The following is a 12579-nucleotide window of genomic DNA, read 5'->3' on the forward strand; positions in this document are numbered from 1 at the left end:
CAGGAAATTCATTTACATAGAATACAATGTACATAGAATACAATATATATGGTGTCTCCTAGAATAGCTGAGCATCCCCCATGCAGGCCAGAGCTTCCAATAAGCAGTAGCCCCAGTGAGCAGCCAGAAACAACTCTGTTCTGCCTTATTTCATTGAGTGGGTGAGACCACGTCCAGACCCTAGCTCTAGGTACCAAGTAGCAAGTCTGCATGCACACCTCTCCCCTTTGGAGCAAGGTTTCACTGTTACCTCATTAATGGACATAATGGCCATGCATGGTGGGCATACTTCAAATCACTAAATTGGCAAAAATGGAATAAAGAAAAATAAATCTAAGTACAGGAAAAGAAAAAAGAAGTAAACTTTGAGATAAATTATAAAGGTAGGATTCTAATCAAAAGTCATGTTCATTTCTCCTTAGGGATTAGAATTAGTAAAAAGAAGGAGTACATTCATTTAACCAGATAGTTGTGCTAAGTGCACACCTAACAGTAGTCAAACTTGAAATTAAAGATCTTGTCCTAAAGGGAAGTGGGTGAGGGTGAAATTCATCACCACTAAGAAAACCATATGATCATTTCAACAGATGCAGAAAAAGGATTGACAAAATTCAACAACCTTGCATGATAAGACTCTTAACAGCCCAGGTGCAGTGGCTCATGTCTGTAATTCTAGCACTTTGGGAGGCTGAGGTGGGAGGATTGCTTAAGGCCAGGATTCAAGACCAGGCTGAACAAGAGAAAGACTCTGTCTCTACAAAAAATAGAAAAATAAGCTAGTTGTGGCGGCATGCACCTGGTAGTCCCAGCTGCTCTGGAAGCTGAGGCAGGAGAATCACTTGAGCCCAGGAGTTTGAGGTTGTAGTGAGCGTCCCAGCCCAGGCAACAGAACAAGACACTGTCTCAAAACAAACAAACAAAAAAACCTTCTCAACAAATTATGTATAGAAGGAATTTCCCTCAACACAATAAAGGCCATATTATGATAAGACCACAGGTGATACCATACTCAATAGTGAAAAGTTGATGGCTGTTTCTTTTTTTTTTTTGAGACAGAGTCTCGCTTTCTTGCCTAGGCTAGAGTGAGTGCCGTGGCATCAGCCTAGCTCACAGCAACCTCAAACTCCTGGGCTCAAGCGATCCTCCTGCCTCAGCCTCCTGAGTAGCTGGGACTACAGGCACGCGCCACCATGCCCGGCTAATTATATATATATATTAGTTGGCCAATTAATTTCTTCCTATTTTTATAGTAGAGATGGGGTCTCCCTCAGGCTGGTTTTGAACTCCTGACCTTGAGCAATCCGCCCGCCTTGGCCTCCCAGAGTGTTAGGATTACAAGCGTGAGCCACCTCGCCCAGCCTGTTTCTTTAAGATTGGAAAAAGACAAGGATACTTAATCTTACCACTTCTATTCAATATAGTACTCGAAATCCTAGCCAGAGTAATTAGGCAAGAAAGAGAAATAAGCTTGGGAGGATCAAGATGGCGGACGAGAAACACCGCCAGAAAGAGTGTCTCTGCAGAAAAGACAGATTCTAGCAGAAATTAGGAAAGAGAAGCAAGAAGGCAAGCATACAGCAAACGAGGGCCGGAAGGAGGGGTACCTGAGACCCCGAGAGACTCCACGGGAGGAGGCTGCGGAGGAAAACTGGAAGCTGAGACCGCCGGAGCAGCCCGGAGACCAGCGGGAAGGGTAGGTGGATAAATCACCTTTCCTCTCCCCTGCATTTGGGACTGCTGGTGGGCTCCCCAGCAGGTGGAGAGACCTGCGGACACCAGCCTAGAGACAGCCGCCGCCAGCTAGCGGTGAGCCTGTAGCGGATGCAGCACCAGACTCCCAAATCCCTCAGGGCACCTCAATGTGCACAGACCCGAGCAGCGCGGCAGGCGCCATATTGCCTCCTTCTCCCCTCCGCCAACCCTACCCACGGCTGCCCAGAGAGACAATACAGCCACCAGCCGGAGGCACCTCCAGGGAATGGGACCTTCCCTTTTGGGACCCTACAGCTGACTAAGGGGAACTCAGACTGTGAGCTCCCTACCCGCCAGCCCTCCCAGGTGCTGCTGGCATGGTTTCCAGGAAAATGGTGCCGACTCAGAGGCTGAGAGACACAGACACAGCTTGGGCTCCCTGTGGGTGAATTGGGACCGGAAATCCTCTCCCTGGTGGGGATACAGTTTGAACTCTGGGACCCAGAGGTCGGACCTGCAGACCAGATCCCATGCACGGAGGTCTAGCATTGCCCGGGGCACAGAAGGGATATTTGTGAACAGCCTACTGAGGTGTGTGTGCCTCCAGGGGCAGATCTGTGTCCTAGAGGGCAACCCTCCCCCCAAAGGGAGGCCGTGAGCCCAGCCCAGGTGGCGTTCCTGCGCAGGGAACCTCCACGCCAGCATCACAATCCAGGGAGGCCTGGTGGCGTGTGGTCTGGCCTGCTGGCAGAGGCCCAGGAGTAGCTGCGGAGTTGGGGAGGGTGGCAAGAAGCGAGGCCCGCTCCAGACTGCAGGTCTCAGACAGCCCCACCCCCACAAGCAGACTTTCTGGCTGAGCGGGACCATTCCAGCCCCGCCCTGACAGCTTTTCCTAGAAGCAGAGAACAGAACTTTGACCCCTGCTAACTGCCTGAGGGCAGGCTTACGCAACCCAGCTCCGCCCAGAACAAGAGCTGATAACAGGACACAAAAACAACAGCATAGCCTGTTCCTCCAAGCAAGCACCACCTACTGACAGGGAGGGCATCCTGCACAGTCTTTTCACGGCACCCACTGACTCATTATACAGGGAGTGGTCGAATCTCACCCACAGACACCACCTAATGGCTCAGAAACTAAATAAGGCGTGTGAATACCCAAACAAAAACCTAAAGGAAAGAAACAACAACTGATCGACATGGGAAGAAATCAGTGAAGGAACTCAGGAAATATTAAGAACCAAACAGAAAACACACCCCCAAAGAGGAGCACCAGTCCCCTAGAAACGGACACCAACCAAAATCAGGCAACCAAAATGACAGAAGAGGAATTTCATATGTGGATCATAAGAACACTCACCAAGCTGCAACAACAACTCAATAACCAACACAAAGAAACCAAAAAAAGCCTCCAGGACCTAGAACAAAAGTTCACTAAAGAAATAGACACAATGAAGAAAAGTTTAACCGAACTCCTGGAAATGAAGAATCAATTCAGGGAACTACAAAATACAGTGGAAAGTCTCAAGAACAGGGTAGATCAAACAGAAGAAAGAATCTCAGAGATTGAGGATAACACCCTCCAACTAAATAAAACCATCACAGAGATAGAGCAGAGAAACAAGAGAAAAGAGCAAAGCCTACAAGAGATGTGGGATTATGTGAAAAAACCTAATGTGAGGGTCATAGGGTTACCAGAAGGGGAAGAGGACAACACCCAAGGGTTGGACAAGCTATTTGAAGATATAATAGAGGAAAATTCCCCAGGCCTTGCTTAAAATCTCGATATACAAGTTCAAGGAGCTCAGAGGACCCCTGGGAGATTCAATGCAAACAGGAAGACGTCACGACATGCAGTCATCAGACTGACCAAAATATCAACTAAAGAGGCCCTTCTAAGAGCTGTAAGACGAAAGAAGCAAGTGACATACAAGGGAAAGCCAATTTGAATAACACCAGACTTCTCTAATGAGACTTTACAAGCAAGGAGAGACTGGGGCCCCATTCTCACTCTTCTGAAACAAAACAATGCCCAGCCTAGAATCTTCTTCCCTGCAAAACTAAGCTTCATATATGAAGGAGAAATAAAGACATTCTCAGACAAGCAAAGTCTCAGAGAATTCACCAAGACAAGACCAGCCCTACAAGAAGTACTCAAAACAGTGTTATGCACGGAACACCATAATAAAAACTCACGAATATAAAAACAACCAAAACCCAAAGATTAAAGGCCAGATAATACAATGGCTCAAGAGAGAAATCAAAGCAACCACATCCAACCCAATAGAATGAACAGTAATCTACCTTACCTATCAGTTCTCTCAATAAATGTGAATGGCTTAAACTCTCCACTCAAGAGACATAGGCTGGCTGAATGGATAAGAAAATACAGGCCAAGTATATGCAGTCTTCAGGAAACACATCTAACCTGCAAGGATGCATATAGACTAAAAGTAAAAGGGTGGAGATCAGTATTCCAGGCCAGTGGAAGCCAAAAGAAGGCTGGTGTGGCAGTTCTAATTTCAGACGATTTAGTTTTTAAACCAACAAAAGTAGTGAAAGACAAAGAGGGCCATTATATAATGGTGAAGGGCACACTTCAACAAGAAGCGATAACAATTTTATTTTATTTTATTTTTTTATTTTTTTTTTGAGACAGAGTCTCACTTTGTTGCTCAGGCTAGAGTGAGTGCCGTGGCGTCAGCCTGGCTCACAGCAACCTCAATCTCCGGGGCTCAGCGATCCTACTGCCTCAACCTCCCGAGTAGCTGGGACTACAGGCATGCACCACCATGCCCGGCTAATTTTTTGTATATATATATATATATATATATATTTTTTTTTTTTTTTTGAGACAGAGTCTCGCTTTGTTGCCCAGGCTAGAGTGAGTGCCGTGGCGTCAGCCTCGCTCACAGCAACCTCAAACTCCTGGGCTCGAGTGATCCTTCTGCCTCAGCCTCCCGAGTAGCTGGGACTACAGGCATGCGCCACCATGCCCGGCTAATTTTTTATATATATATCAGTTGGCCAATTAATTTCTTTCTATTTTATAGTAGAGACGGGGTCTCGCTCTTGCTCAGGCTGGTTTCGAACTCCTGACCTTGAGCAATCCGCCCGCCTCGGCCTCCCAAGAGCTAGGATTACAGGCGTGAGCCACAGCGCCCGGCCTGTATATATATTTTTAATTGGTCAATTAATTTATTTCTATTTTTGGTAGAGACGGGGTCTCGCTCAGGCTGGTTTTGAACTCCTGACCTTGAGCAATCCGCCCGCCTCGGCCTCCCAAAGTGCTAGGATTACAGGCGTGAGCCACCACGCCCGGCAACAATTTTAAATATATATGTACCCAACTTAGGTGCACCCAGTCTCATAAAGCAAACCTTACTGGATCTAAGCAAATGGATTAATAGCAACTCCATAATCACCGGAGATTTCAACACCCCACTGATGGCACAAGACAGATCCTCCAAACAGAAAATTAATAAAGAAATAATGGACTTAAACAAAACCTTGGAACAACTGGGTCTGACTGACATCTACAGGACATTCTACCCAAAATCCACTGAATATACGTTCTTCTCATCAGCTCACGGGACATTCTCTAAGATTGACCATATCCTAGGACACAAAGTAAATCTCAAGAAATTTAAAAAAATAGAAATCATACCATGTACCTTCTGAGATCACAGTGGAATAAAAGTAGAAATCAACCCTAACAGAAACTCACATTTCTACACAAAAACGTGGAAATTAAACAACCTCCTACTAAATGATTACTTCATAAATGAAGAAATCAAGATGGAAATAAAAAAATTCTATACTCCTACACTGCTGGTGTGACTGCAAATTAGTTCAACCTCTGTGGAAAGCAATATGGAGATACCTTAAAGCGATACAAGTGAATCTACCATTTGATCCAGCAATCCCATTGCTGGGCATCTACCCAAAAGATCCAATTACACTCTACAAAAAAGACACCTGCACTCAAATGTTTATAGCAGCACAATTCATAATTGCAAGACTGTGGAAACAGCCCAAGTGCCCATCAATCCAAGAATGGATTAATAAAATATGGTATATGTATACCATGGAGTACTATTCAGCTCTAAGAAACAATGGTGATATAGCACATCTTATATTTTCCTGGTTAGAGATGGAACCCATACTATTAAGTGAAGTTTCCCAAGAATGGAAAAACAAGCACCACATATACTCACCAGCAAATTGGTATTAACTGAACAGCACCTAAGTGGTCACATAGGTACTGCAGTAATAGGGTATTGGGCAGGGGGGAGGGGGGCGGGTATATACATATATAATGAGTGAGATGTGCACCATCTGGGGGATGGTCATGCTGGAGACTCAGACTTGTGGGGGGAGGGGGGAAATGGGCATTTATTGAAACCTTAAAATCTGTCCCCCCATAATATGCCGAAATAAAAAAAAAAAAAAAAGAGAAATAAAAGGCATCCAAATAGGAAAGGAAGAAGTGAAATTGTCTTTGTTGATGACATGATCCTATAGAAAACCTTAAAAATGAATTCAATAAAGTTGCAGGATACAAAATCAATATTCAAAAACAGTAGTATTTTTATACACTAATTATTGAAAAAGAAGTTAAGAAAAAAATCCCATTTGCAATATTATTTAAAAAATACTTAGGAGTAAATTTAACCAAGGAGGTGAAAGATCTGTATATGGACAATGATAAAACATTGATGAAGGAAATGAAAGACACAAATAAATGGAAAGACATTCCATGTTCATGGATTGGAAGAATTAATATTGTTAAAATGTCCATATTGCCCAAAGCAATGTAGAGATTCAATGCAATGCCTACGAAAGTTCCATTGTCATTCTTCATAGAAATAGAAAAAAACAATCCTAAAATTTATATGGAACCACAAAAGTCCTAAAATAACCAAAGCAATCTTGACCAAAAGGAATAAAACTGGAGGCATCGTAGTACCTGATTTCAAAATATATTACAAAGCTAATAGTAATCGAAACAGTCACAGTACTGACATAAATCCAGACACATTACCAACAGAATAGGAGAAAGAGCCCAGAAATAAACCCATGCATTTATGGTCAACTGATTTTCAACTAAAGTGTCAACAACACATAATAGGGAAAGGACTCTCTTTAATAAATGATATTGGGAAAATTGGCTAGCCACATGTAGAAGAATGAAATTGAACCCACCCACATGTCACCCACCCCACATACAAAAATCAACTCTAAATGGATTAAAGCTTAAATGTAAAACCTGAAACTATAAAATTATGATAAGAAAACATAGGGGAAAATATCCACAACATTGGTGTAGGCAATGATTTCTTGGATATGACCCCAAAACTACAGGCAACAAAAGCAAAAATAGACAAATGGGACTGCATCAAACTAAAAAGCTAATACACAACAAAGGAAACAATTAACAGAGTAAAGGGATAACCCATAGATTGGGAAAAAATATTTGCAAGTCATACATTTGATAAGGGGCTAATACCACAAATATAGAAGAAACTCAAACTACTGAATAATAAGAAAACAACCCTATTATAAAATGAGCAAAGAACCTAAATAGACATTTCTCAAAAGAAGACACACACAAACGGCCAATAGATATATGAAAAAAAAATGCTCAACTTCACTAATCATCAGGGAAATGCAAATTAAAAACAAAATGAGAAAGAAAAAAAAAAACACAATGAGATATCACCTCCCATCTGTTAGAATAGCTATTATCAAAAGGATGAAAGATAAGTGTTGGTGAGGATATGGGAAAAAGGGAACCCTCTTACACTGTTGGCAGGAATGTTAATTAGTACAGCCATATGCTCCTTCCTCGGAGTCTTGCACTCATTTTCCCATGGCCTGGGACCGAAACAATATGGAGGTTCCTCAAAAAGCTCAAAATCAAATTATCATACGATCCAGCAATCGCACTTTTGGGTACATATCCAAAAGAAATGAAATTAGTATGTCAAAGAGATATCTGCAGTCCCATGTTCATTATAGCATTGTTCACAATAGCCAAAATATAGAATCAATCTGAGTGCCCATCAAGACACAAATGGATTAATAAATGTGGTATATATACATAATGGAACACTATTTAGCCTTAAAATAGAAGGAACTTATGTCATTTGCAACGACATGGATGAATCTAGAGGACATGATGTTAAGTGAAATAAGCCAGGCACAGAAAGACAAATATTGCGTGATCTCACTTACATGTGGTATCTAAAAAACAGTCGGACTCATAGAAGTAGAGAGTAGAATGGTGGTTACCAGAGGCTGAAGGGAGGGTGGACCGGGAAAGGGAAAATGTTAGTCAAAGGGTGCGTTGTTTTGGTTAGACTGGAGGAATAAGTCCTAGTGATCTATTGCACAGCGTGGTGAGTATGGTTAACAATGTATTGTATATTTCAAAATTACCAAAAGACTCGATTTAATTTTAGTTTTAAATTTTGTAGAGATGGGCGTCTCACTACGTTGCCCAGGCTGGTCTCAAACTCCTCAACTCAACCATTCCTCCCACCTGGGCCTCCCAAAGTGCTGGAATTATAGGCATGAGCCACCACACCAGGCCTAAAAGAGTAGATTTTAAATGTTGTCACCACAAAGAAAGAATAAGTATGTGAGTGAGGTGTTGGATATGTTTTTTTTTTTTTTTGAGACAGAGTCTCACTTTTGTTGCCCAGGCTAGAGTGAGTGCCGTGGCGTCAGCCTAGCTCACAGCAACCTCAAACTCCTGGGCTCAAGCGATCCTCCTGCCTCAGCCTCCCAAGTAGCTGGGACTACAGGCACGCACCACCATGCCCGGCTAATTTTTTTGTATATATACTTTTAGTTGGTCAATTAATTTCTTTCTATTTTTAGTAGAGACGGGGTCTCGCTCAGGCTGGTTTCGAACTCCTGACCTCGAGCAATCTGCCCGCCTCAGCCTCCCAGAGTGCTAGGATTACAGGCGTGAGCCACCGCGCCCGGCTAGATATGTTCTTTAGTCTAATCATTCTGCAGTGTATACATGTGTCATAACATCACTTTGTACCCTGTAAATATATACAATTATTATTTGTTAATTATAAATAAATAAAAAGAAAACTTAGAGTGTCATTTTTATACAAAGAGAATACACCAGATAGATAAATATATGAGGCTAGCTTACAAACATAGAGATATTATGGTTATGGACTTAGCTATTTGAAGCCATAGGGTTAAGGTCTTTTTTTTTCTTTTTCTTTTTTTTTTTTTTTTGAGACAGAGTCTCGCTTTGTTGCCCAGGCTAGAGTGAGTGCCGTGGCGTCAGCCTAGCTCACAGCAACCTCAAACTCCTGGGCTCAAGCGATCCTCCTGCCTCAGCCTCCCGAGTAGCTGGGACTACAGGCACACACCACCATGCCCGGCTAATTTTTTGTACATATATTTTTAGTTGGTCAATTAATTTCTTTCTATTTATAGTAGAGACGGGGTCTCGCTCTTGCTCAGGCTGGTTTCCAACTCCTGACCTTGAGCAATCCGCCCGCCTTGGCCTCCCAGAGTTCTAGGATTACAGGCGTGAGCCACCACGCCCGGCCAGGGTTAAAGTCTTAAAATCAGCCAACGAGTATGCTTTGAAATAAAACCAGAAATACCAAGAAGGAAATGAGAATCAGGAAACAGTATCTGGTAGCACTTCAATGTACCAGGGACTATAAAAAGGCTTTTTGTTTGTCAAGCATGCCAAATGTGCTTCTTCCTTAGAGTCTTGCACTCATTTTCCCATGGCCTGGGACCGTAACTCCATTATTTATTAGACTTGCCAGCTTCCATTGTGAGGCCTTCCCTGACTATCCTATGACTATCCTATCATATCCACAGAATTCTCACTGCCACCCCCCGTTCCTACTCTCCAGGCCTTGCTTTATTTTTCTGTGCTGCACTTATTACCATCTAATGCACTGCATATATGCTTATTTATTTACTTACTTCCTGTCTCTCCCTCTCTGATATAAGCTCTATAATAACAGGAACTTTGTTTTTGTTTTGTTTTTTCTGTTGGTTTGTTTGTTTTTGTTTTCCTTGGAGACAAAGTCCTGCTGTGCTGCCCCAGCTAGAGTGCAGGGACATCATCATAGCTCACAGCAACCTCAAACTCCTGGGCTCAAGCGATCCTGCTGCCTCAGCTTCCTGAGTAGCTGGGACTACTGGTGTGCACCACCATGCCTGGCTAATTTTTCTTTTCTTTTCTTTGCTTTTCTTTTCTTTTCTTTTCTTTTCTTTTCTTTTCTTTTCTTTTCTTTTCTTTTCTTTTCTTTTCTTTTCTTTCTCTCTCTCTCTTTCTTTCTTTCGAGATGGAGTCTTGCTATTTTTTTTTAAGTTATAAAGGTAAAATTTATTTTATCCTTTAGTACAAAAGAATGAGAGAGAGACAAAGAGACAGAGAGAGAGAGAGAAAGGGGTGGGGTAGAGGAGAACAGAGAGATGGCCTGGCATTCCAAAGAAAGAGAAGTGAGATGCCAGCAGTTAGGTCAAGTGGCTAGAGTCTGGCTCTTGCTCAGGCTGGTTTCCAACTCCTTTTTTTTTTTTTTTTTTTTTGAGACAAAGTCTCACTCTATTGTCCAGGCTAGAGTGCCATGGCATCAGCCTAGCTCACAGCAACCTCCAACTCCTGGGCTCAAGCGATCCTTCTGCTTCAGCCTCCCGAGTAGCTGGGACTACAGGCATGCGCCACCATGCCCGGCTAATTTTTTCTATATATATTAGTTGGCCAATTAATTTCTTTCTATTTATAGTAGAGACGGGGTCTCGCTCTTGCTCAGGCTGGTTTTGAACTCCTGACCTCGAGCAATCCGCCCGCCTCGGCCTCCCTGAGTGCTAGGATTACAGGTGTGAGCCACTGTGCCTGGCCAGTCTCCAACTCCTGACCTCAAGTGATCCTCCTGCTTTGGCCTCCCAGAGTGCTAGGGACCTTCATTTTGTTTCCTGCTGTGCAGTACTGAGAAGAGCATGTGGCAAGAAATGAGTGCATACTATGATTGAAAACACTGCTTGTAAGAACGTAATTTTGAGAGGTAGAAAACAGGGTACTCATGTAAAAGCATGTTGCTTGAGTGACATCCCATCTACCTTTTCTTCGTACTGCTTGCCATAGGTTTTCTTCCAGAGATGCCAGTGATGATCCAGGGTAGGATCTCTATGCAGTTGTGCCATTGCAGAGCAGCACACCAAGAGCACCCAAGCCAGCCTGTTCATTCTGTTTAAGGAAAGGTAAATAGGAAGTGTAGTTATTAGCTGCATATATTGTGACCATATATTTTTTGTAACAAAAAATAGCAATTCAAAGTCTATCAAAGGGATGACTATTATAAATCAGAATTATACGGGAAACTTCCTGAGGTATATAATCACAGAGAATAACTGCAGATTTATGTCTGAAATACTTCCAATACTTAGTAGCACTTTAAAAAGTAATTTTCAAAAATTTCCCAATATCTGGTAAATGAAATACATCTAGGGGATTAAAAAGCAGGGATTTTCCAGGATTTGTCAACAAATCTAATCAAGAGAAATTCTCTTTCTAAGAAAAAAAATTATCCTTAGAAAGAGGACAAACCTCTGAAAAATCAGTTTATCTTCTGAATTTTTGAATACATGAGCTCTTCTTAACTGGTCTATTTAAATATCTACAACTTTTAGAGATAGTTAAAAGACAACTCCCATTTATTGCTTTCACATCCTTAGGTAATTTTCCTTTTTTAACTCTTTTTTTCAATGATCAAATATCTATTTCAAATGAAGCAATTAACTACTCTCTAAAACACCACTTCTATGTTTAATTCAAAGAGATTTTTAACACAAATTCAGTGACTAGTTCCCTCAAACTGGATTCTACTTTCTTTTCCATTTTTTTGTAATTAAAACATTTGTAATGAACCATGTAAACTTTCAAATTATATTCCAAAGAAAGCCATGTTTCGGCTTCAACTTAGATGCTCAAACACTAACTTAAAAAAAGAAAAAATAGACTCTTTTTAATCAGAAAGAGAAGAGACAAATTAAGTGACATGATTTTTTAGTTTACTTCCTGAAATTGAAGATTTAAAACTGGCACGCAGAGCGAGCCAAAAAACGTAAGCAGAATGTTTAAAGACCAAAGAGAGAAGGAGAACAAAACAAAACAGTACGTACATGATAGAACCAGCAGGTGCCCCCAAGGTAAGAGTCCTTGAGTTTGTGAGCTCTCTCCAAAGAGTTCAGAGGCAACAAGGAAACCTCAGTTGAAGTGACTTTAAAAAGAAATTGGAACTTGTCACATGAGGTATACACAATGAGGAAGTGAACTTTCATTTCAGTTTCATTTAAACTCTGACTAGATCAGCTACCTCTAGCCTCTCCCTATGGCCTTGGGGACAAAATGGGTACAGTAAGCCATCAGGAAGAGCCCCCAGTAGAGGGGATCAATAGAACAAACTCAGCAAAGCAAGAACAGTACAAGTTTATCCTTTAATCCTTATTTTGTTAGTTTGCTTTATTAAAAACACCTATTTTTAGGTGGAAAAAATTTAGTTATAAAAAGGTTAGGATTAAGTTCCTGAAATCTCATCTTCTGTGAATTCCTAGGAAAACCTGTGTTACTGCTTTCAATACAACTCATCCATGATCTACTGATTCTCACTCAGCTATTCCTATGTTCATCAATTCAAAATATCTTTATTAACATATACTATATATAGTATAGTTATACATTTATATATGTTAGAATATTCATGGAATAAAGGATACATCCATATGTAGCTAATTGCTAGAATGTTTACCTGAGTGGGGTGGGAACAAGATGAGCTATCATTTTTTAAAATTTGCATTTTCCTAATTACCAGTGAGGCTGAGCATCTTTTCACAC

General features: G+C 41.6%; 1 protein-coding gene across 1 annotated transcript in view; it reads right to left on the reverse strand.

The window, feature by feature from the left end:
- CTSS (cathepsin S) overlaps nucleotides 1–11991 on the reverse strand; it is a 36020-nt gene extending 24029 nt beyond the window's left edge. Inside the window, exons 1-2 of the mRNA XM_076000091.1 lie at nucleotides 11868–11991; nucleotides 10806–10932 (exon numbers count right to left, since the gene is read on the reverse strand). Of these exons, the coding sequence (XP_075856206.1) occupies nucleotides 10806–10931 (126 nt within the window). The 5' untranslated portion in view covers nucleotide 10932; nucleotides 11868–11991. The remainder of the gene's footprint in view (nucleotides 1–10805; nucleotides 10933–11867) is intronic.
- Nucleotides 11992–12579: the final 588 nt, after the last annotated feature.

Source organism: Microcebus murinus, chromosome 2, assembly GCF_040939455.1.
Source record: "Microcebus murinus isolate Inina chromosome 2, M.murinus_Inina_mat1.0, whole genome shotgun sequence".
NCBI classification, from domain to species: Eukaryota; Metazoa; Chordata; class Mammalia; order Primates; family Cheirogaleidae; genus Microcebus; species Microcebus murinus.